At 39.5% G+C, this 23,832-nt stretch overlaps 2 protein-coding genes and 1 long non-coding RNA gene across 6 annotated transcripts; 1 reads left to right on the top strand and 2 right to left on the bottom strand.

Annotated features, from left to right (window-relative positions):
- The first annotated feature begins 295 nt into the window (after positions 1-295).
- LOC135254747 (uncharacterized) lies at positions 296-7,978 on the top strand. The gene is made up of 4 exons (XR_010329956.1): positions 296-697; positions 2,128-2,386; positions 2,890-3,039; positions 3,400-7,978. It is a non-coding gene; the product is annotated as an uncharacterized LOC135254747 (long non-coding RNA).
- On the bottom strand, positions 707-5,313 carry LOC135254744 (cytochrome P450 2U1). Its single transcript, XM_064335186.1, has 5 exons — positions 4,872-5,313; positions 3,861-4,514; positions 3,410-3,571; positions 2,835-3,002; positions 707-2,322 (listed from the first exon to the last, which is right to left on the bottom strand). The coding sequence occupies exons 1-5, from the start codon at positions 5,311-5,313 to the stop codon at positions 2,141-2,143; spliced, it is 1,608 nt and encodes a 535-aa protein (XP_064191256.1). The 3' UTR covers positions 707-2,140.
- sgms2a (sphingomyelin synthase 2a) lies at positions 7,965-23,507 on the bottom strand. 4 transcript variants are annotated; one of them, XM_064335189.1, is made up of 6 exons: positions 23,476-23,507; positions 13,198-13,810; positions 12,141-12,258; positions 11,348-11,501; positions 11,086-11,252; positions 7,965-8,576 (listed from the first exon to the last, which is right to left on the bottom strand). In XM_064335189.1, exons 2-6 carry the CDS (start codon positions 13,665-13,667, stop codon positions 8,391-8,393), a joined length of 1,095 nt encoding a protein of 364 aa, XP_064191259.1. In that variant the 5' UTR covers positions 13,668-13,810; positions 23,476-23,507; the 3' UTR covers positions 7,965-8,390. The 4 variants fall into 4 exon arrangements, with proteins under 4 accessions (XP_064191259.1, XP_064191257.1, XP_064191258.1 ...); XM_064335187.1 differs by lacking the exon at positions 23,476-23,507 and adding an exon at positions 19,921-20,058; XM_064335188.1 differs by lacking the exon at positions 23,476-23,507 and adding an exon at positions 19,454-19,907.
- Positions 23,508-23,832: the final 325 nt, after the last annotated feature.

Genomic DNA, 23,832 nt, shown 5'->3' with positions numbered 1-23,832 from the left:
TCATGACCTTTAACACAATTCTAAAATGTGATCGCTGGCTGACATTAGACAGCAGTTGTCCCAAATGAGTGTCATCTTTTTTATCCAAAAGATATATAGAAATAACTACGTGTTATGCTTTTCTTATCTGGTTCTCAGTCAAGCCTCAGTATTATAAAATTATCCCTCTTTACTTTTGGCCCGTTGGTATGACAGTTCATTAATGCTATATCAAAGACAATCGATGATACAAAAAAAAAAAATGCAACCAAAATGTGCTAGCTACGTGGCTGTTGTGTTTTGGAATTTTGTGAGCGATTCACATTATATTACCTGAGGCATGACATGCGATTGATCGTGTTGAGAGACTAGGTAGGACGGTGCTGTTTCTACAAAGCAGAACACATGCCAAAAACCCAAAGTTCACTGTCCTTTGGTGACCAATGCAAGTTCGCAATACCTTGTTAACAACTTAGGCTAAACCGTAAAGACGTATAATATTTCAAGATATTCTTTTATTTTATTTTTTTATTTATTTTAAACTATGCTATATGTAAACTACATGTAAGGAAAATAATTTGTCAGGGTCACCTGAATTTATATGCAGTATACAGCAGTTTTCTTTTAAATGACAGATTTAGCCAATTACGATCTTTTCACGGAGACGTTCAGCACAGCACTACATAAAAAGAGGGATTACAAAGAGCTATACAATCATGTACGTAGCTGTTTTAAATTAATTGTTTAATTTTCTAAATATTCAAAATTTTAATGTCATAGTAAAATGACCAATCATTGAACTGGTAGTCAAGTGGGCAACACTTTATTAAAAGCTACGGCCTTAGGTAAGAAAAAGCAGTTCTAGAACTTGGTAGAGAGGCAGATCATTACTTCACTCAATAGCAAATCTGGCTGAACTTAACAGTAAAGCCAAAATATATTAAAGTACATTAAGAAACAAAAGCATCTGAGAATGAAATATTACTTAATATTTCAATTAATCTTAATTGATAACAATACCACTTTCCCTGAGCACATTCAAAGTGGAACAGAATTCTAAATGAAACAGCAATGGTTTCACTAAAGCCTGTTAACCCAAACACATTTAAGTTTCAGTCTTGAGGTGGTCTAAGGTGCCATTAAGGCTCATTGTTTTTTCAAAAAACATAAAATAAATAAATATAAGAATTTAGCAGTTTATTTTATATATTAAAAAATGGATGAAAATCAGTTGAAAAAATAGCCTAATGCAAAAATTCAGGAGAAAGTCATATCACAAAAATAACAACACCAAGATCAGGGTGAAATTTTGATTTTAATTCCAAACACTGAAAATGTAGTGCTTTTCAACACATATTCAGCAGCTCATTTGAGCTCTCCTAATTTTTCTCTCCATTTTCTACTTCTGGAAGCTTGTTCCAAGCCGTCCTGCGGTAAAATTGGTATAAACTGAAAACAATGAGCCTTAGGAGTCATCAGTCAAACAGTCATTCAGAGTGATTGCAACAATCTTTAAAAAAATATCACAATCACACAGCTTTAAAGTGCAAGAATACCAAACCAAACTGAAAGTCTTATAGACCCACAGTCTTATGGTAAATCTGAATATTTCAGTCTGGTCACCTGGACCATATCAGAATTTCTGGAGAAAGTTCATCTGACAGGGCCACTACTCATACCACTTGTCAATATGATACTTTCCTGTCTGATTTCACTCCGTAACTTCCTGCTTGCTACAAAGTCCCCCGGTTTGGTCCACTACACGTTATATCACTTCCCAGATAAGCCATCGGTATTCACAGAATAACCCACGGACCAGCCCAGAAAGTAAGTTTGCTACAAGATTATGTGAAAACACAACTTGAAAATCATATCTATCATAAATAAGTCGGTGCAGGTCAAAATTGGCAGCAGTGTCACATGAATTACTGCTATGAAAAGTCTAGTTTTGATAAATTTGTAACAATGTTCAAAGTAGCGAAAATACTTTTTTTTTCCAAGGGTAAGGTGCAAGTGTAATGTTGATTGATTTCTAGTTTGTGGCAATTGCAACCATGTACCAATACTTCTAGAAGTGCTAATAATAATAATAATAATAATAATAATAATAATAATAATAATATAATTATATACTGCCGTAACTAACAGCAGTCACAAGGTCTCAGCGACGAGGAGTCACATGGACAGTGTAAGGGCAAGGTGCCAGTGTAAGTCCAAATCGCCCGTCCATGGAGGGTGGTGGCAAGCCGTCCGGGAGCCTGAAGGTGAAAGCCTGCATCAGATTCGAGAACATCAGGAAGAGCTCCATCTTAGCCAGCTGCTCGCCCATGCACAGCCTGCGGCCTGGAAACAGAAGATGCGTCAACACCAGTGTGATCCTGTCTGGCCTCATGACCAACATTCAAAAGTATTTACCATTTTAAAACGTCATTTACCTTTAATATTTCTGTGGCTGATGACATTTAAAAAGGCCATTATCGTGGTGAATGATCACTAATATTAGGCATAGGTTGTGACCGTTCAGGAAATTACACCTCTGTCATGAGAACACTATTTTTAATTCAAGTGAGGGGTTGTTACTACGTTTTTTTTTCCTTGACTGCAAATTAAGTGTCACACTGTAGAACTGCTCTCTAGTCAATACAGGTATAGTCAAGATTAAATCCAGGCTCTAACCTGCAGTATTCCACCTCTGGTTACCCTGAGGTTTGTTCATTTATTTACATTTTTTGTAAACAAGCATACATTACCTTTTATCTGTATAACAGAAATTAAATTACCTTGCTTACGATAATATATTTGTACCATCATACAGCTCATTATATCTTGCACTGAAACTAGAACGGAAGTAGTACCTATTCCGAATGGAATGAAAAATTCTTTTCTCAGAACTTGTCCATTTTTGTCCAGGAACCTGGCGGGATTGAAGTCGTCTGGGTTTTCCCACACAGTCGGATCTCGATGGACAGACCAGAGGTTTGGGATAATCACAGTTCCCTTGGGGATTGTGTATCCTCGAAACACTATATGGAAACCCCCAAAAGAAAATTCTTATTGAGGGTACGCAGGGTAAACAGACCTTCTTTCACTTCCTGTACAGCTGTGCAGCAAATGACAGACAACGGGATGTAATGGGATGAGGTTACAAAAGTTTTGTTTCACTTTGATACTTTTGGTTTTAAGAAAGTCACAGTCATGAAGTAATAAGGGAAGTGCAGTCACAAGACTAATAATTGTTTGCTAGCAAAAATGCATGATTTTAAATGATGATCTTTAAAAACTTTCACATATTCTGATATATCAAAAGTATTATTTTATTACATCCCATATATATTACAAAAGGGTTTGTAAAAAAATGTATCTCATGACATGTGATTGATTTGTCCCTTCACTGTGTGTCCTATCACTGCAACCCTGTAGATGTGCTCACCTGTGGTCTCTGAGGCCATGTGAGGTATTGCCAGGGGAACAACTGAAGTCATCCTCTGGACCTCCATAATAGTGGCTTCAGTAAAAGGACAGCTAGCCTTGTCTGTCAGCGAGGGGACCCTGTCTGTCCCCACAACTGAATCAATCTCAGCCTGAACCTTCTCTGTGAAGCAAAGAGAAACATCCAAGGAAGGTAAGCAACCCCCTCTGCGTGTCTATTTAGTTACAAACCAGGATATGATGTTTCTCACCATTTTGCAAACTAGCCATTAATTCATACATCACATCTAATCAGCCATTTGTGCCAATCAGAAGAGATCCAAAATGCTGATGACAAAATTAGTGCTGCTGCAATCCATCTCCATCCAAAACTACAGTACCTACAATACATCAGAATAGCATAGCAAATCACTGCCTCCAATATGCATAGTATAAGACTATGGGTCAGACACCTTGAATGTCTGGATATACGCTCATGTACAGCAGCATCCAGAGCACAGTATTGGTGGTGGTGTCAGTTCCGGCGATGAAGAGATCGCCAATGATGTAGAAGAGATAATCCTCCGAGAAGCTGGTTTCCCCCGCCCCTACGCTCTGTTGCTGCTGGGCCGTCTCCACCAGGTACATGTCGATAAGGTCACGGGGGCTGTCCGGGTCCAAACTGGACCTGTGCTGGACGATAATTTCCTTCAGGAAGACCGTGATGTCCCTCTCCACCTGCCGGATTTCCCTGAAGGGACCGAAGGGCAGGTAGTACAGCCAGGGGAAGACGTTGATGAGGATGGCCGGGCTGTTGATGCAGAGCTCCAGGCCCCTGGACATGAGCTCCAGCAGCGAGCGGAACTGGGAATCCCCGTGGTGGAAACGCTGACCGAGGCTAATGGAGGAGATCACATTAGACACCGCGTTGCTGACGAGCGGTGTCAGGTCAACGGGCATCCCCTCTCCCTCTGCGTGGATTCTCAGCAGCTCATTCTTCACTACTGCCAGCTCCTCCAGGATGCGGGGCTCTAGGCTCAGCCGGCCCAGCCCAAAACTCCGTAAAGTTGCATGGCAGAACTTTCGCTGCTGTCTCCACACGGGACCATAGGGGGCAAACACTATACCTGAAATTAGGAGCAGAATTTCAAGTGAACAACATTGTCCCATCTCACATAATTCTGCTTTCCATGTGTTTACAAATTGCCTTACCATCCTTTTGGGCAACACCTGAAGTAGTATATCTACATTTTATTAAACAATATGTATATACATTCCGGGTAGTGCCATGGAATTGGACATATTCACAGAGCTGACAAAGGCGACACAATGGTCAACAGCAGATAGGACTGCTTAAACGTTACTAGAGTGCACTACAGAAATTCAAAGTAGACATAATCCAGATATTCTGCAGATAACGTTTTTTTCTTGCGTATAGCAGCAGATCTATTTCGCAGGTGTCTACAGGACTACTTAGTACTTACCTTTCCGCTTTGTCATAATAGTTACGACGGGAACATCAGGTCGGTCAGAAAATACGTCGGCTCGATTTGAGAGGGCGTCCTTGACGACTTCGTAGCCTGTCAATATAACTATCAGTTGATTACCAATAAAAAGGCTGTAGATACTGCCATACTTTTTCGACAGTTCCGTTAGAAAAACTTGTGGGGATACAAAAACGGATTTCCTTGGTTCGCGTTTTTCAGTACGACCCCCGCGCCGTTTCAAAACAAAACTTGGGATAAGAAACTGTCCAAAATTGCCAATCAAAGGCCAGGGTTTCGGACCGGGAGGAACATTAGAGAATGTTCGTTTTTTAAATTTGTGTGACACGAAAAACACTGCTAAAAACACGGCCAAGGCCACCAAGTATACACTCGAGAATAAAGTAATACATTGCAGCTGCTGCCATAGCTGCCTCAGCATAGCGACTACGTTACTCAACGTCACGATTTAAAATACTAATATCTAATATCCGTATAATATTTTAGAAATCAGTTTATCGAAAAGATACTGGATTCCAGTCCTAGCAGACATGTCTGTTTTGGTTGTGCAGTGGCTACGTTGCATCTTATCTGCTTTTTGATTGGTCAGGAAAAACAGTAACGCTCATTGGACGACCAATATAGTGACGAAAAAAAGGTTGGCTTAAATCATATATTAAAAAAGCTTATTTAGCACTTGCAAGCACTTTAACCTTGTGATTTCATTGTTTCATCATAATAAGCACAGCATACTTGGACCAACATTGTTTGTTTAAACCTCATTTTCATAATTTCATTTCATATCCAATGTGCTGGAGTACAGAGCCAAAAACAAAAAACAAAAATTGTGTCACTGTCAAAATACCTATGGCCTGCACTCTGACGTGTGTTTCAGTCCTTTAGATAGTACTGGTATTTCTTGTTATTATTTCACATTGTGTTCTTGTGCTGTTTCTCATTGTAATACAGATTTCAAGCATTCGTTGCTTGCAAAGAACAAGTGACAAAGTACTTTCATTTACATAACAATATGTCCCAAATATTGTGATACCCTGAAACCAGAGGCTATGTATTAAAAGTTCTGTCATTTCTACATGGTGAAACCAAAGTTTATAAAAATTCCCTTAATAAATGCTAAGATTGTGCACTTTAACCACAAGTGATTAGAATACAAATCTAAAATTGAGTACCCAGAGACTGAGAAAGAGAGAGAAAGAGCTTTGGTTACCAACTAGCAAGCTTATATGTGTTTGTTATTCTGCTATCCAAAATGTAACTTCAAGCACTATTCTGACAAAATAAATGAATAAATAAATCAAAGGGCAAATTCATTGGCCATTATTTTCATTGCATACATTCATTTTGTGCTTGAGCTTAATCTCTGGACCTTTTCCTTGTTCCTCAGTTGAGCATCTAGTTCTGATTGCTCTTCAAGGCCTCATCGGGCTATAGCGCATGGTTCCAACTGAAACAATGATGTTACACTTATTTTCATTGTTATACTTTACAAAATGAACTAATCAAACTTGGTTCTTTTCATATATATTTTATTCATAACAGTCATTTTTCAGGCATACAGTACATACAATAATGGCAATGACACATTGGTATGTTGATGACACAAAAAATTCAGACTATTATTGATAGTTTCATTTATAGAATGGGTTCACTATTTGACAACTCTTAAGGCACATAATACATGAACACTGATCCTGATTTATATCTTTCTTAAAAGATAAAATCAATGTTAAATAAGAGATTTATTAAAAAATAGTCTTAAGACATAGTATTCATTTTCTGGAATTTTTCAGGTTTCTATGGAGTCCTCCACCACGCGTAAAACTATAGTCATTGTATGTTTGTAATCTGTAGCAGTGAATAACAGACAGTTTAATAAATATACAATTTAGAGCTTCATTCTATTAGTTCATAAGCGCTGTTTCTATGTGAATGTGGTTCAATATTTAAAAAAAAACTGTCAAAAGACGCAGCAGATTCAGAGGCAACAAGCCCACAGTAATACACTACCATGTTATGATCCAGTGCAATGTTTCACTAAGTTAAACTTGCCTGTGATTTAAAGCTTGGGCATAAGCAATGTGCATTAGGAATTAATATCCAAAGCCTAATTGTGCAGCTTGTTTAGCCATTTTTCTGCCCAAAATGTCCGTAAAAAGCACTTCATTTCATATAAATTGACTATTTTCCTAGCCAAAGTCTTCAAACTGCTTGAACAGTTTTCATTAAATACCAAAAAGACAAAACTAAATTATAAAAACACTGAACTCCAATACATGTTTTTGTTTCCCTAAAAATGTTGATGTAAGTGAAGTTTGTTAATCAATATTAACATACAGGTACCAAATGACACACGGCAAATGTTTTGGCCAATTAAAAGGTAAATGCTCATCTATAGAAAAGGGTCATTTTAAAGTCAACACTTATAAACATGTAACACAGACTCAAATTCATACCTTAACAAGGCAAATTAATAAAATTCAGACAAAATGTATAAAACAAAGGAAACAGTAACAAGAGAAAGTTCAAAATTTTCTCAATCTGAACTAAAAATGCATACAAAAAGGAAATATAATATTCATAAATGAGAATTCAGTTCCTTCAATTCCATTGTAAAAATGCCAGCAAGATACTGCATGGATTTGATCAGCACCCACAGCATCAGAAAGAGTGACTTCTGCTCAGCCACAGATCTGTGAATTCAGTTCTGTGTTCCCCATTTAAAAAACAACTTATGAGCACTGCCTTCTTGTAAACAAGATGCATTTGCTCTGTTGTCAATGAGGCTTGCCAAGGCTGTGATGATTATACTTACGATCAGCCTCAGCTGTAAGATGATTGTCACAGACCACTTATTGCACAGCTGTTTATTTGATTTATGTTAGAAAGTCACAGATCTGAAAGCTTTTCTGTCTGCAGAACTCAGAGACATAAGAATACACAGGGGTGTCTTCCTTTTGCCTATAGTATAATTGTACAAACTGCACCAAGTAAAGGTGGCTGCAGGCTCAGCCAAAGAGATTTTGTACAAGACAACAAACTCTGAAGCAAAGTTCAGTAAACAATGTGACAGTGTGGTTGTTTTTAAATTTTTTTTTCTTCTGTTTTTATTATTATTATTATTATTATTATTATTGTTGTTGTTGTTGTTGTTGTTGTTTAATTTGATTGTTTTTGCAGCCAAGCCCGTTCACTTGAGTTACAGTAGTTAAATAATTAACAAATTTTAAACAATAAAACACTCTCAGTTTTCATTTTGGAACAAAAATAGAACAGATAAAGGATCCTGGGTTACACGAGAATGATAAAACTGCTAATTTCACATGATGTGACAGGTACCCTCTAATGGTACACAAATATATACCTTTTCGCATTGTCTTTGGTCTTAGCTTCAGCAGCCCTCCTGTACCTTTTTGTCCCGTAGATCATAGAGATTTGACTACAAAGAAGGCTTCGTGCTAACTGCAACACTGGTAGTGAAGGCCTCAATGTGTAGTTTCCTCATTCTTCTCGTATGCTCTGGACCATGGAGTATCTCTTGCAGGAGTTCTTAAAGCAGGCAGGAGGCCAGGTGATTGGCCAACAGAATGCACAGGGCACCTGAGTCTGGACATTCCTTTCGAAGAAGTTAAACACAGGGTTCCACCACGTGTTTGTGAGGTAGTTGTATGCTGAACATCTCAGGGTCTGTCAACAGAAAAAAAACCCAACAAAAAACAGGGAATTAACAAAACATCTGTAGTGGTAGATGTTTTGTTCATTAGGTTCTTCATACAAAGCATTTGGAAAAACTATGGAAGTCTAAAATCATGTTAGCCAGGCATGAAAGCAAACCTCTAAATGACTGAAATTCAACAATGGGAATGGATACACAAATAAACTAATTACAGGGCAGATTAGCAAAGGCACAGATTCAATTCATACAAATGACATTAGCGTAATCTCATTTAAAAGACAGTTCAGCCAGGTAAAACACAACATTTCCCTGAAAGTCAAATCACAAGACTGCAAAATAGCAGAAGCAAACCAAATCCTGCTCCTGCAGAGGAGATCACCTTTCCACCTCATTGCTGCAAGAATTGAAACAAATGAACCATTTTGTGACAGTTATCTGCAAATGAATTATCTGTATGACAAAAAGTGTAAGCGAACTTTCTGCAGGAAAGACTTAATTAATACCCAACCATTATCTATACCCGCTTTCAGGAATACACACTAGACGGGCCGCCTCACACACTCATACCTGTGGGAAATTTAGAGCCTCCAGTTAGCCTACCTGCATTTGGACTGTGGAAGGAAACCAGAGTACCCAGAGAAACCCACATGGGAAGAACATAAGGCCCCAAGCCAAGATTCGAACCCACAACCTTCTTGCTGTGAGGTGACAGCGCTACCCACTGCACCACCGTGCCGCCCTCTTTAATTAATACCTGCTCCTTGAACTCAACACAAATGTTTCAGTTCATTAAACTTAAAACAATATTTTATAAAAGTGATATAAATAATTATATATAAACATTAATTCAGAAACTATAATTCATTCATGAACATGATATTTTTTCCTAATGCTATTCACACCAAAAATATCAGTACTTTTGCATTTTCTCTTTTACTGGCACAAAGACCTCAAGTCATGCTTTTCTGCCACAAAGCCCCAGGGCAGATAAATATGATCTAAGATAAATATCATCTAGCCATCAAGAAATTTGAATTTAATATGAGAATGCAAAGCACAAATCAAATCATGCTTGTGTCAGAGTCACTGATCTTCAAGGCTAACAGGCTTTTAAAGACGCCTTAGACAACACACTGAGCCATCTGAATGACTGAAACGTCCCTGGTTCCGTGCACATGTGAACATAGTGCTTAAGATGCAGAACATGTGATGTACTTGTGAAACCAGTAGAGGGCAGTAATTAAGAGAACGTGACTCGGTTGGCTGTTAAAGTATTTCCTGTCTGGACTTTGGATCCTGGGTAGACGTTTGAAAATATTGAAGGGAATGGCACAATTGTTTTAGCTTAATGATTAATCAGTTACAGTCTTTGTTTTGGTTTTGTTATAAAGTCACAAAATACATATTCACACATATTTCCATAATGGTTCATATTTTTATAGTCATATAATCATATGATATGCACTTATAATTCACATCCAAAGTTGTCCATATTTGCAGCAGATCGATGACACAGAAGTATTATCAAGCTATTTCATCAGGAGCAAGCAAACAGGGCAAGTGCTCTTTATAGTTTACCTTGTACTCTTTTTTTTCTCAAAGTAATTTGCCGTGCTGCACAGAATTCATTAAGGGCAGCCACAGAGAAAATGGGTGAAAATGCAGCCCCTGTCATACGAACAGACATTAGGAGGAGGCTGTGAGAGTGTTTGTGTTCTCGGTTTTATTGCGCCATGGGGAACGTGTAGATTTTTCCGCTAAAAGCATACTCAGCTGACACACACACACACACTCACACACAGCACTGCCGGTAAACACAGAAAGCGTCTCGGTCTTGTCGTTAAAGTGGGACTGATGGATGTGGGATGCTGAAATATTTAGACTATTTTCAGAAAAGAGATAAAGCGCAAATCCACTCAGGTCCTTCCTTCGCAGCGCCCAACATACGATAGCTGTGTATCGCGTGTCTGAGCACAGGGCTGATAAACAAACTCCTGTTCGCCAGACTGCCTCAGCCTAAAACTGTCCCTTCACAACCATTCACAGGAATACAGACAGCCACGTCATTTCATCTGGAGCCAGGTGACAGTGTGGGTCCAGTGGACCAGACTACTCTGTAGCTCCTGAAATGATTTTTCTCAATAATACTTGGCTGGTGCTCAACTTTATGGGTGTATTGCCACATAATAAGATTATGTGATTTTAAAAATGTATTTATGGAGCAAAAAGAGTAACGTCATCTATAATTTCCTATTACATACAGTTAGAGTTCCCTGAATCTATGCACTTTGCTTCCAACATTAGCGTTGTTTTTTTCCTCCTCTGCTGATTTAAAACGGTAACCAAGAGCAGCACCATAAAACAAATTGATTGTTGGTGCAGAGAAGAAAGCTCTATATGAAATGTAATCAATCCATTGTTTCACCCCATCATTACAAAGGAAGGGTGATTCATTGACCGCTCGCTTTCCGACCAGCCCGTGGGATGCAACCGTACTCACAGGGCGGCTTACGGTCTCACCTGAACGTTGGCCATGGTGTGGTACCACCAGAACAGGCGGGAGGTGACGAAGTAGGCCACCACCACGTCAACGGTGTAGTGCTCGTGCGCAACCAGGATGCAGACCACGCCCACCGCGCTCAGCAGCCAGCACATCAGGTGGTACCACCAGAAGCTTCTAGGGGAGTCTGTGGGAAGAAGGGGGTGGGGAAAAGCAGAAGTGGTGAATAGTGGTGCTTCAGTCAAGGTTCTCTGAGGGGTTGACTCTCAGTCAGGCACTTACACTCCTTGATGAACAGGTAGGTCAGAGTGAGCATGACCGTGTGGCCGCTGTACAGGAAGTCGCCGCACATGATGTGCGAGCCGGTGATGGACAGACCACCCCCAGATATCAGCTGCAGGATCCTGTGCACCTTGGCCTGGGCGTCTCCATACAGCTGAAAGAGAAGAGTGTTTAATGGCCTGATCCCTGCTGATCCAGAATCAGTTCCTTACAGCTTAGAAAACGTAACTCCAGATATTAATAGCCTGATCACCACTGATCTAGGATCAATTTGATTCACATTTCAATTTGATTTGTCTGAATCAAATGGAATCACCAAGTCTCCTGACATATAAATATAATCTACCTTCACTGCCTTACAAAAGTGAAAGGAGTCATTTAATGTTGTTCTACAGTGACATATTGAACTCTAACTACATATCAAAATGGGTCAGTCATCTCACAGAACCTGTATTAATAAACAGAAGTTTACAGCTCCATAAACATAACCTACTTTACACTGCATACTTTCCTGTATATTTGCCGTATTTAAAACAAAATTCTTTAGGTTCTTTTTTTTTTTTTTTTGATTTGTCCCAAAAGACAGATAAGGCTTCAATATTCTCTGATTTATCCAGGAAAATGCTTTTTGTTGTGGATATTGTTCCAGGCTGTTAAAAATGAATGCCGTTTTTAGGACTGGGTCACGTGACAAGCTTCGATATTAAATCTGCAACGGAGGGGTGGATAAATGCAATAAGCAATGATGCGTTTTAAAGCACCACAGCTGCAGACCCCTCTGGGCAGCTCTCACCTTTGGGGCACAGGTCATGTGCATGCCTGGCACAGGCAGGGTGGTTATGTACATGGTGACGCAGCGGTACAGGTAAAGGGTTCCCATCAGGAAGAAGTAACGTCTGCCCACGATCGCTCTGAAAATGTAGGGTAAAAGTTCAGAAGTGCCCTCGTGCGCACTGTATGTGACAATGCCACAGAATCTCAGGAATACCACTTTCACAGATAAAACAGAAGCATTATGGATAAAACAGCAATTACGGGAGGCAATAATGATTAGACTGTGCATAGAATTAGTTACAGATTAGCTAGCCATTGTAGCAGGCTTTTTTATCTATATTACTTATGTGCTATTACAATACAAAAATAAAGTGCTTGCTCATGTTGAAACTATACTTCTCTATCACAGATATTGATATATCATCTCAGAACATTTCAGCCTTTGTTCATTGGACTGTGGCATTACTGCATTCTCGAACTTGCAACAGCCAACTCCTAAAATAGCTCCAATACATCCAATAAATTAGTAAAAATAGGCTAGTAAAAAATAGGCCTTCAAGGACATGAAGAGCAGGAACATTGCAAGAGCAGGACTCATATTTTAAGACCCCTGGTGGCAAAGGTTCAAGGAATTTCCAGTCCTGCTGATATATTTTCAAATTCAATTTGAAGATATTTAAGTCATACCATAAAGCAGCCAAAGTCCAAACCAAGAGAGGGGAGAAAGAAGCAGGTTTGCAGGAAGGATTAACTTTAGTGGCAATTCAGACTGAGATAATCTGTTAAAATTAAAACGAAACCGCAATAATCGGTCACAAGGCCATGGAAAAGATAAAACCGAATGTTTACTCTAAGAACAGCTACATTCACTCAGTGTAGCAATAAGGCCTACTTTTTCTGCCCTAGTTTTATTTCAAGGCCAAATGCTTTCCAGTGATACAAACAAATAGTGGAGTAATGAGCAGCTACGCTGCTATAGCACAACCCTTCGATTTGACACAGTTTCAGTACCATTTGCGGGCATGTGCCAACACCAAGGAACGTGTGCAGTCCTGCCAAAGTCAGACGACACTTACTTGTATCTGAGGAAAAGCCACTGCACAAACCAGATTCCCACAAGCACCATCCCGTTGATCTCCGTCACAGAGAACGCCCAATTGACACGGTCAATGTAGTCAAAGAATTTGTCCGGCAAGGGCGGGTTGTTCTCTTTGGCTGGGACCCTCTCGTGCACGATCGTGATCATGACTGTGGTCAGGACCAGGTTGAAAACCGCGTACACGAAGGCGATGCCGGTCTTCCACCACTCCAGGGGCAGGTTGGTGCCCCTGCTCTCAGGCACAGAGATCTTGATGTAGTCCCGGTGTTTCCGGATGCCCTTTCGGTGACCCCGCTTACTGTGGTGACCCCCGCTGCCGTCCTCGCCGGCGGCATTGAGGGAGGAGCAGGGCACACCGTTGGCCAGCTCGGCGCGGTCCTCCTCCACGTGTATGTCTTGACGGGCCTCCACCAAATCTCTTTCACCAAGCAGCTCCGGCGATGCCATGACAAAAAAGAGGCCAGGAAATGGAAATGATTCCGGGACGCCTAGCCGCTGGACTCTCAGTGGCCCGGCCAAACAAGCGGAAAACTGTCTTGCGCTTTATCGGTCTGGCAAGCTAACTTGAAGTCTCGCAGTCGAGCGTGTCCCTGAAATCAACACAAACCGCAGTCAGAGGGTGGTAATTAAAAGAGAAATCATCATGAATTATTCATTTATAACAATGAGATGGGGTAATAACAGAAAAAGCAGCGATTAAAGTGCTTGAAATATTTTGCTGGAATCATCCCCTAAAGCTGCATTCTACAAAGAGGCAGATGACGTGATGCTGCTCGTCAAGCTCATGCCAAAGCGAAGTAATCAAGCAGCTTCACAAGTTCCTTTACCCTTTAACCCAGAATAGCCTCCACTTTACACAGGGATGCCTCTAAAACTCTAATGCCATTGATCTACCAGGCTCTACCTGCACAAGGTCTATATCAATATAATTTTGAAAATCCAAACTCCCAGACCAAGTCCTTGCATAATGTAACTGTGTCTTCAAATGACATAGTAAGCTTATGTGAACATGTATTCTTCCAAACTGCCAACTATTTTAATCCACAATACCACCGTTTAATAGACCTTTTAAAGACTGCCCAGGAGGAGGGGAACGTGGTGGCAGAGGGTAAAAATAACAATGGTCATTTTAAAATAAACAGAAATAAATTAGCCACGTTTCCGAAACACAAACACTGCACTCGGTGCTATTTTGGTATGCTGTTTCCCTGTGGCTAAAATGCCAGAGGCCACCGCACAATCGGGAGGTATGCATCTGTTACTTTAAATTTCATCTGAAAAAGCTAGACTTCAGAAAATGCGTAGGGGAGCCCTCATTGGCCAGCTTCAGAGGCCACTTGCTTGTGGATCAATCTGCTCGTCTGACAGAGGAATGACCCTGTAATTTTGTGCTTGGCAATACCCATCTATGGCTGCAAATCACAATTCAGCACTGACACAAATTGCGTTTCAATGGAACCAGAGGCAGCTACAGACAATGCAGTCTAAAGCCAAAAAAAGAGCTTAATATGAGCTTAAACCCTACATTGTTACAGATACTGTAAGTGAAGAAAACCATTTCAATGGGGTTAGCTCAACATTAAAAAAAAACTAAATTATTTCCATGACTAAAAAGGACAGGAAATTACTAACATATTTTATGAAGTGAAAATATGAAAAAAATAATTTGGGCCATGGAAAAGTAATAATATGCAGACCGAAATTTAAGCAATTATCAGATGATGGTCACTGCTTAATACAATCAATAGCCTGACTTGCTCAATATCTCTGTAGCCTAGTCTGCTTAAAATAATGAGTCATTCTGATAAATTCCCATTCTTCAGGAAACCTGGCAGTACACTAAACTAATATCCACTAATTACATTTCCATTTCCCTGTAAGATGAGACTATTGTCGATTTCAGAAAATATCCTGAAATGTCTTGATCATGAAATCTAGAGACCATAATGTTAGCCTTGTTTACCCAATTCACTTCTCAGCTACATACATTTTATGTTTCGCTGGATTACATGCAGTGGACATAGTCTATAGAAGGGGTCCACAACAAGGGCTTATCCATTTCAGTGTTTTGAGGCCAACTTGAGCTCTTAATTATTTAATTATCTAAATCATATCTACAAAACTGATCCGCATAAGCACCAGCTACAGCCAGACTGCAAGTGTATCCTAAACATTTTACTGTACTCAGATACAGGAGTGAACCAGCATAGTTCAGGGAGCAGTCTGAAAACTAAAACTAAAGTAATCGGTTGGAACAAAAACCAGCACGCAGACCAGCCCTCCAGGACCGGAGCTGTGCACACTTGGTCTGTATATACGTAGGCTGTATACACTCAGAATTTCTGTTTTGGTTCTTGGTTAGCATAATTAACTGTCACTATTGCTGTAGTAATGTTGCAACTGTACACACTGGTCTGGGCATGTTGTTATCCAAGCCTGACACTACTGCTTATATAAATCATGTGAAGGCATTCTTCTATACGGTATGTCACTCTGGATATGAGTATCTGCTAAATGAACGTAATGTAGTGCATTACAAGAAAAATGGCCACAAAGCTTGAGTGCATTTAATAGTGTGGTCTCTTGTCTGCTCATGTTCCCTTTCATGCAAAGTGAGTGGAAGGAGGATATTTGAGCTTCCTGGACAAGTGCACGGAATTATGGGAGAATCATACGGAATGCTCCAATGTGCTTCCCTCTAAGATCCGTGGTTTTGATGATTGACAAAAAAAGCTTAAATATCTTATGCCCCAGGCAAATGTATATATAAACACATTAATCAACATTATCTTCCAGGACACCTTTTCTATTCAATGGAGCATTACATCCTGTATTTAATTTACAAGTACACATAACTTCTAAGATGGTAAAACATGTAGCAAAATGCTACACGTGGTCAAGACTCACCTTGATCCACCACAATTTATTCATACAGCAAGAAATTACACACAGCTACAGGTGAATATGCAGAGGCATATGAATGCCTGAGTCATTACTGATGTGCACTGAAACCTGTTAACACACCCCAATGTCTCACATTCCTTTCAACACTCACTGTACTGAAATGCAAACATCCACGATGACTTCACAGCAGAGCACCTGCCAAAAAACTTTCTGGGGAAAAAAAAACTACATGGTTCTGAAAAACAAAAAACCATTGTACGTGTAACAAATTGCTCTTACTTTAAAATGTTTTCCTGAAAACTGCGAATTTCGAGTGTATTCAGAAAGAGCACAGAAGTGGTGAAAACAACACCACTGCCTTCCAGACAGCACATTCTAAAGCATACTGTGATCTGCCACCATTGCACACACATGGTAGACTCAAAAGTATAAATATGGTCTGTGACAAAGTATTGGTATTATCAGTAAGTTGAGTGTACTGTACTGTACATCCATTTAGGCAGGAGGGACATGTTTATCTATTTAGCAAGGAGCCAATGTTCCAACTTCTGGCTTTAAAACTCAGCTGTAGTTATCCCTTCATTTTTGAAAGAAAAATAAACATACTTCCACTTCCACTCATATATTGATGTTCAATATATATAGATTTTATAAACTATTTTTTAAAATATTTTTTCTTAGGTCACATTTCTGTTTGCAACACAAAGATATTCTTTTCATTCATATTTATTTTCTGACATAACACGCCTAACTACATACATCAGAACTTATTGTTAACTTATTCTAATTAAATAATACGGTTCTGAGATCCATAATGCACAGGGTTAAGAAGAGAAACTGAACTCTGTTTTTATAAATTCCTGGAATGCATTTTCATAACAGCCTCATTAATCATATTGATCCACCCCTCAAATCATAGATTCGAGCACAAAAATACATTCTTCCACACAGGTCCTTCTGACCCAATCTCCCTTTGAACCTTCATAACTAATGACATCAGAGCTTTTCAGGAAAATCTATTTCCCATTCTGAGATGCTCAAAAAGCATCGGTCCACTTAAAAGCCCATTAACTGGTGTCGCTAAATGTATTTCAGCCACAATCATTTGAGATCCATAAAGGGCGCTCGCTGCGAAGCAACGGACACTCAGGACAATGTGAGAGAGTCAGATGCACTAAAGGACCGCCTCTTCGGAGCTGCAAGTAAAATATTTAAACGCTTTAAGCTTTTCATAAAATGATGCACTGGGTATACCCAGCCATTGCAATCACTAGACATACACCTGTTGAGAAACAACACAGCTCTTTTTTTGAACAGTGTACCTTGTATGTTCTTGCCTATTTCAAACTCTGTAAATATGGATACCGTACCTTAAGAAACCTAAGTAAGGTTTTTATTGCTTCACAGCAGGAGACTCTGTAATGGCAGTCCTCTTTCAAAATTAGGCAGCCCACAGTGTCCTCTGTAATACAGTGCGCTACAACTGCAAATTATCCCAGTTTTTTTCCTCCCTTTCCCAACAGTCCCACACCCAGTCCTGCTGACGGGATACAGAATGCGGTGGAAAACTGGCACTGAGCTTTATTCCACATGGGACCAAAGAGGGTAATATATGGCTTGGCTGCCTCTGTTGGACCTGTCTTGATCTTGCTATTCTGAGCGGCCACCCAACTGTCCTCAAGGACATATATTTAACCCAAGAAAACTGCATACTGCTGTGAACACACCAATTTGTATGTGTGCCTAATAACATGCCTACAGTGCACTGTCCAGTCATTTTCCTCATTCAGAGTTCCAATCCCAGCTTCAAAGGAAGGATTAAAAATAAACATGCAGAGTAGCATGCTAGGACCAGCCCAATGCAAAAGTAACAGAAGAATCAAGGAGGAGCCCTCCTAAGATACCAATCTCATAACTTACAAACGCATGAATCCTCTTGCAATTTGTGCAACTGTAACTTTTATAAAGTCCTACAGGTTTAAACAACCTAAGATTTATTCAGCAGATTTTCAGTTTATTTCCAGATGCTGCTTTTGAAGTTCCCATCTGATGAAATGCATCCTTATTGGGCAAACAGTCTGACTGAGCATAAGTGACACATAATTATTCAATATCAATTGGCAGGCATACAATATACTGAGAGAGAACATGTGACTGAAAAAAATTTGGCAAAAGATTTCGGCTGAGGAGAGTCGAGTATAGGGTATAGGCCAACCTTTTAGCTTATGATGCAGATTAAAGCAACAGCTGTGACTGTATGCAGTGAATGGGGGGTCCTGTGAATGGGGGCAAGTTAGTAATATTGTGATAAATAATTTTAGTTGTTAATAAACAATGCATTGAGAATAGAAAACTATCTTCTGTGCAACACTCCTATGTCTTTTCTGAGGGAGCTCTGCATGCCCTTCGGCTATTGTCCAAAGAAGGCCCGGAAGCTCTTGACGCCATGCTACAACTGTACACAACGGAAACGTGTGCCTATCCATCAACATCAGCACAGGACGAAAAAAAAAAACGTTTGTGTGTTTTATCTCTTAGTTTCGAGAGGTGCTGTATGAGGTGGCTTTAGCTTCCTTTGAAGGCTGAAAAGACCGTTTCCCTGATGAAGCCGCTCTGCAGCGTCTTGAAGGGCGAACCGCAGTAGGACGGCTAATTTCATGCTGTGGGAACATCCATCTGGGATATTACAGAGCCCAGAGGGTGTGTCAACAGGAGGTCTAAACATTTACTTTTGAGGAACGGGACAGAAGCCCCATGTGTCATTACCACAGTCTAAAAAAGGAGTGCAAGGAGGCTCAAAGCATCCATTACCTGCATAACCGCTACTCATTACAGCTAGAAAAAATATAGCCTACTATAGTTGTAGGCTACTAAACATTTTGAGCAATTTAATGTCCAAGATGTTTTTGGTAGGACTAGGACATCTTTCCCTACTGTGCCGAAGTATTTAATCAGCAATAAAGACAGCAATAAATAAATGCGCAGAACAGAACGTATGTCGCATTTTCTTCTAATTACAGTAATATTTAAATTGCAATGCAGTTTTTAAAAAAATCTACTTGATTTAATTGGAACTATCAACTTTCCGGATCAGTAAGAGATAACTGTAAGAATGTGTCATTCATTGGCACTGAATGTTTGCTAGCGCACTCCCACACAAAAGTTACCACACACATTCGTAAAGAGAATATATGACAAACTATCAATGATTCACACGAGTCCGCGAGAACAGCACCGTGAGACATTCAACTGTTGTGTACCAGACTGAATGCATCCGTAATAAAAAAAAATCGTTCGAACGAGGATATTCTTGTAAATCAAATACTTACAAATACGATCCACAGAATCGCCTTCAGTGAAGCGGATTTGGGTTGAACAAATCTCACCCTCCAACATGTTCGCACAGGCTGAAAACGTACTCACATTTGTAGTACTGTCCAGATTCACTGTGGTTGAATAGTACAGTCCCATGAACGTCTTCACAAAAATACTGTGATATCGTCCAATTTTGTTTGGTATTAATGGGAATTAGGTAGCCGAGCCATATGCTAACACACCCAGAAAAGATAGGTATAAATGACACTCCTTGCGTTCAGAAAAGCGAAATAAGTTACGAGGTTTGCTGGGCTACTATTTAGTTCTATATAGCACCGAATAATGCATAGTGTTAGGCTTTATTCGACAATATATCATAAAAATGTTAACTAAAAAATCTGAAGACAGTTTCGCAAACAAAAACCCTTGAATATGCCTTTAATAAAAACCCAATCAGCTTGCGATTTGATCGACACCTTACCTTAAGATACTTCCTTGATACCGTGAGCAAGTTAACCTGCGCCGTGCCCGGCCCTTTCTGTGTTCCCACTCCTGCTGGTGTTTACATAGCAGGAAAGAAACTGCGCTCCTAATACCTCCGTGCTCCTCCCAGACGCTTGACATCACACTTCTACACTCTCCCATTCAGCGCTGCATGATATATCCATCTCACAGAGCCGGTTTTTTACCATATTTCAAGTAATTTAACAAATAATAATATGCTTGAATTGAAAGCAGTTTTTTTTCTGGACTTACTTTACAGAAAGACGTATTTTGGTGCATAACATCTAATTGCGCAATTCTGTCAAAAACAAATGAGTAATACAAATACAGTAGCTAGACTATGCAGCAATCCATAAGTGGATACATGTACGACGTAGGCTATACATGTGAGACACTGAGTCATCATATTCGAATGCTGATGGCGGACAAAGGTTTCACAAGTTAGGCCTACACGAAAATCATGCGCAAGTCTTTATAAGGGCAAAAATAGGTTAGCTTGAAATAGTCTTTATTAAATAAATGTAAATGTGTAAAAAGAATCCGCAGGTTGCAATTTATCCTTATTCGATATATCACTGTTTCATTATTTTGGCCTTACCCTAAAGAAAATAGCAACATTTCTACTTTGGGACTCAAAATTAGCCTTTGAAAGTTACTCACGCACAGAGGCATGAAAAGCTAAATGTCACACTTTGGACAACATTTAAATTCAGGAAAGACTTTGATCCAGGAAAGACCTTTTAATGCTTCTAAGCATGGCAAGAAATTACACATGTAAATTCATGAAAATATTAAAGGAATAGACATGTGTGGCACTAGCCTATGTACAGACGGGTGACAAATGAAAATAAAAACCTGAATAAATTAGCAGAAAAATATAGGGAATGCAGATGTTTCCATACAGGTGTACTGCAATTAAGCAGTTCCTGTCATGCTCTATGGTATGTATTTTGGATTAAGATGGCAAGAGGAAAAGATCTGAGTGACTTTGAAAGAGGGTTCATTATTGGGGCACATATGGCAGGAGTTGCAGTCACAAAGACTGCTCAACTATTTCAATTTGAAGTTTGAACAGTGACTAAAGTGACATTTGCATTTAGATATATGCAACCATACCCTTTGCAATTGCTGAGCTCACCAGTGCTCTCATTCTTAATACTATTCCAAACAGTTGATTCTGATAAGCCTAAGGTTTGGCCTATGTCTTCAACTATTTTTTTTCTTACTTCTCAGCCTCATAATGGCTTCCTTGACTTTCACTGACAAAACTCTGATCCTGACAAATGCTAATAACAAACTCCAAAGGCAATCAAAAACCTAGAATCAAGATTAGATACTGAAATCTACCATAAACCTGAACTGAGGAAGCAATTGAACACACCAGACTAATCAGAAACACCTGTGAAGCCATTTGTCCCAAATGTTGTGGTGGCCTGAAGTGGGGGGGCATGCATAAAAAGTGCTGTAATTTCAATATGTTGAAATGAAAATGTGCAAATACACTCTTTAATAAAATCAGAGAATCTACACTTTAACCACATATGAAGTATTTGATTACAAATCTAAAATTGGGGAGTACAAAGCCAAATCAACAAAGAATATATATGACTTTGTCCCAAACATGATGGAGTTCACTGTATTTAGACAGTGACAAGATTTTTGTTGGCTCATTACTTCAGCACATTAGATTTGTAATAGCACAATGAATATGAGGTTAAAATACAGGCCGTCGGCTTTAATGTCAGGGTATCTACATCCATATTGGGTGATCTGTACAGCCCTTTCCATGCATAGCCCCCCCCCCCCCCCCCCCATTTTAAAGGAGCAAAAGTAATTGGACAAATGACCATAATCTGAGCCAAGTAGCGACTTGAAATCATGCTCAGGTTGATGTCAAATCGAACATCTTTCCTAGACATATACTGGGCACAACGGGTGCATAGCAGAAACCCTTGTCAGCAGCAGAAACGAACCTTGAGAAATGAGGTGCTCTCCAAGGCTCTTAGAATTGGCACTGGTTTGTATAAAACTTCCCCTGTATCAGTAATGCATGTTGAAATGAGGGAAATACCTTGAAGAATCAGGTGAGTAAAACCAATGCTTCTGTACTGGGTTAATCTGCAAGGGCATAAAAATACTCTCATCCTACTAAGGCATTAAAGGAATGCTGGGAACATAAGCCCGTCTTCAGAAGTTTTGGGTGGGTAGGGAATGCGAAAGCTGGCAATCTAAGATTGCTCAATTTACAGTATAGCCCTACAGTTCCAAATTCTATAATTCTTCCTTGGTTATTCGAAATGGCAAGCATTGACTTGAATTTACAAGAGGAATTGAAAGAAAATTCTGGTGTTCTACCCTTATGTATGTAGTTTAGAGATATATTAAGCAAAACTGTTGACAATATTAACAGACAAATCTAAGGGTCCTGTTTCTGTGCATGCAGGTGCTGCAGTATTTTTTCCTTAACAAAACATGCTGTAGCTATAAAAAAGAGGGTATCGGATCATCTGGCTGTATATACTGTTGAGCCGCTAGCAATAATTTCAACTCTACAGTGGATAGAAGAAAACAGAACAAACAGTGTGGCAATTGGCTCTGACAGCTTCTCAGCACTGTCTAGTCTCAGACCCAGCAAATCCTCATGCAGGCAAGATATTGTGCTTTATATTTTCCATATATTGTATGGACTACAAATAAATGGCACAAACGTTCATTTTCTCTGGGCGCCTGCCCATGTTGATGTAGAGATAAATGAAGAGGTAGATATACTGGCCAAACAGAAGGCTCCAAAGCACTGAAATCCCACTAGGTGGAGCCAAGGCTAAGGGTTATATCAAATTTTATATTCACAAAGCTTGGCAAGAATACTGCAACGATGGAGAAACAGGTAAACACTTATACAGAATAGAAAAACACATTGGTGCTGGGAGAATGAGGGTCTGGAATCGGAAGGAAGAAAACATTGTAACTTGTTAAAAAATTACATAAAAATGGTAAGCATCCTACAGGAAATTGCATAGAATGTAATGAGCCAGAAAGAGAGGAACATATATTTCAATGTAGATAATACACTAAAGCGCAAAACAGTTTATTTAGGTCTTTGAGAGATGCAAAACACAATACTATGTTGTTAGATAATTTTCTGGAAAGGTCCTCAAGTAAAATATTTTGTCACATCATTCACTTTCTAAACTGGTCTAATTGAAAGTTTAGTAGAATTTAATTTTCCTTTTCTTTTTGCCAAATAAACTTATCCACACGCCAGTCCAGTAGGTGGCAGTAATGCACAAATAAATTGGATTACAACTGCCATGAGAAGGGGATGAAGAAAACAAATGCGTTCAGATGAATTCTGCTCAACCCATCTTCTTTTATTTTCTATAAATCAATTCAAAACCTATACAAAATCCTTACTATCTCAGTTGCTCTAGTTATATCCCCGCAACGATAGCAGTCACGCAAATGGCACAATAATAAAAGCCATCCATAAGATAATCAATGCTCACTCGCTATCATGCAGTAGCCTACTTACCATGGCTGGTTTGCTACCCCGTTCAGTTAAAGGATTAACTGAATCGTGCCTAAAGCACAAAGTCGAAACTGACCATGTATTGATGCACGTGCACCTTCACTGCAAACATCGGAGAATATTGGCAAACCAATAAAGGACCAGAGGTCTTTTCCAAACAACACAAATTGAAGATAAAAGCTATGCAGTAAGCATTGCGCCACAAAAGAACACTCGAGAATTATGCAAAAGAGTAGCTGAGTTCAAATACAACACTGGTACCTTACCCGTGCGTTAGCTCAATTTGGCTGGCCACTTAATCACTGCTAACGCTGCACTGTTGTCTTTCCATAAAACAGAATGCATATCAGTTTCAAACAT

The sequence above is a fragment of the Anguilla rostrata genome, chromosome 5, assembly GCF_018555375.3.
Source record: "Anguilla rostrata isolate EN2019 chromosome 5, ASM1855537v3, whole genome shotgun sequence".
Classification (NCBI taxonomy): domain Eukaryota; kingdom Metazoa; phylum Chordata; class Actinopteri; order Anguilliformes; family Anguillidae; genus Anguilla; species Anguilla rostrata.
The sequence above is the reverse complement of the archived record's forward strand: the minus strand, read 5'-3'. Positions and strand labels throughout refer to the sequence as shown.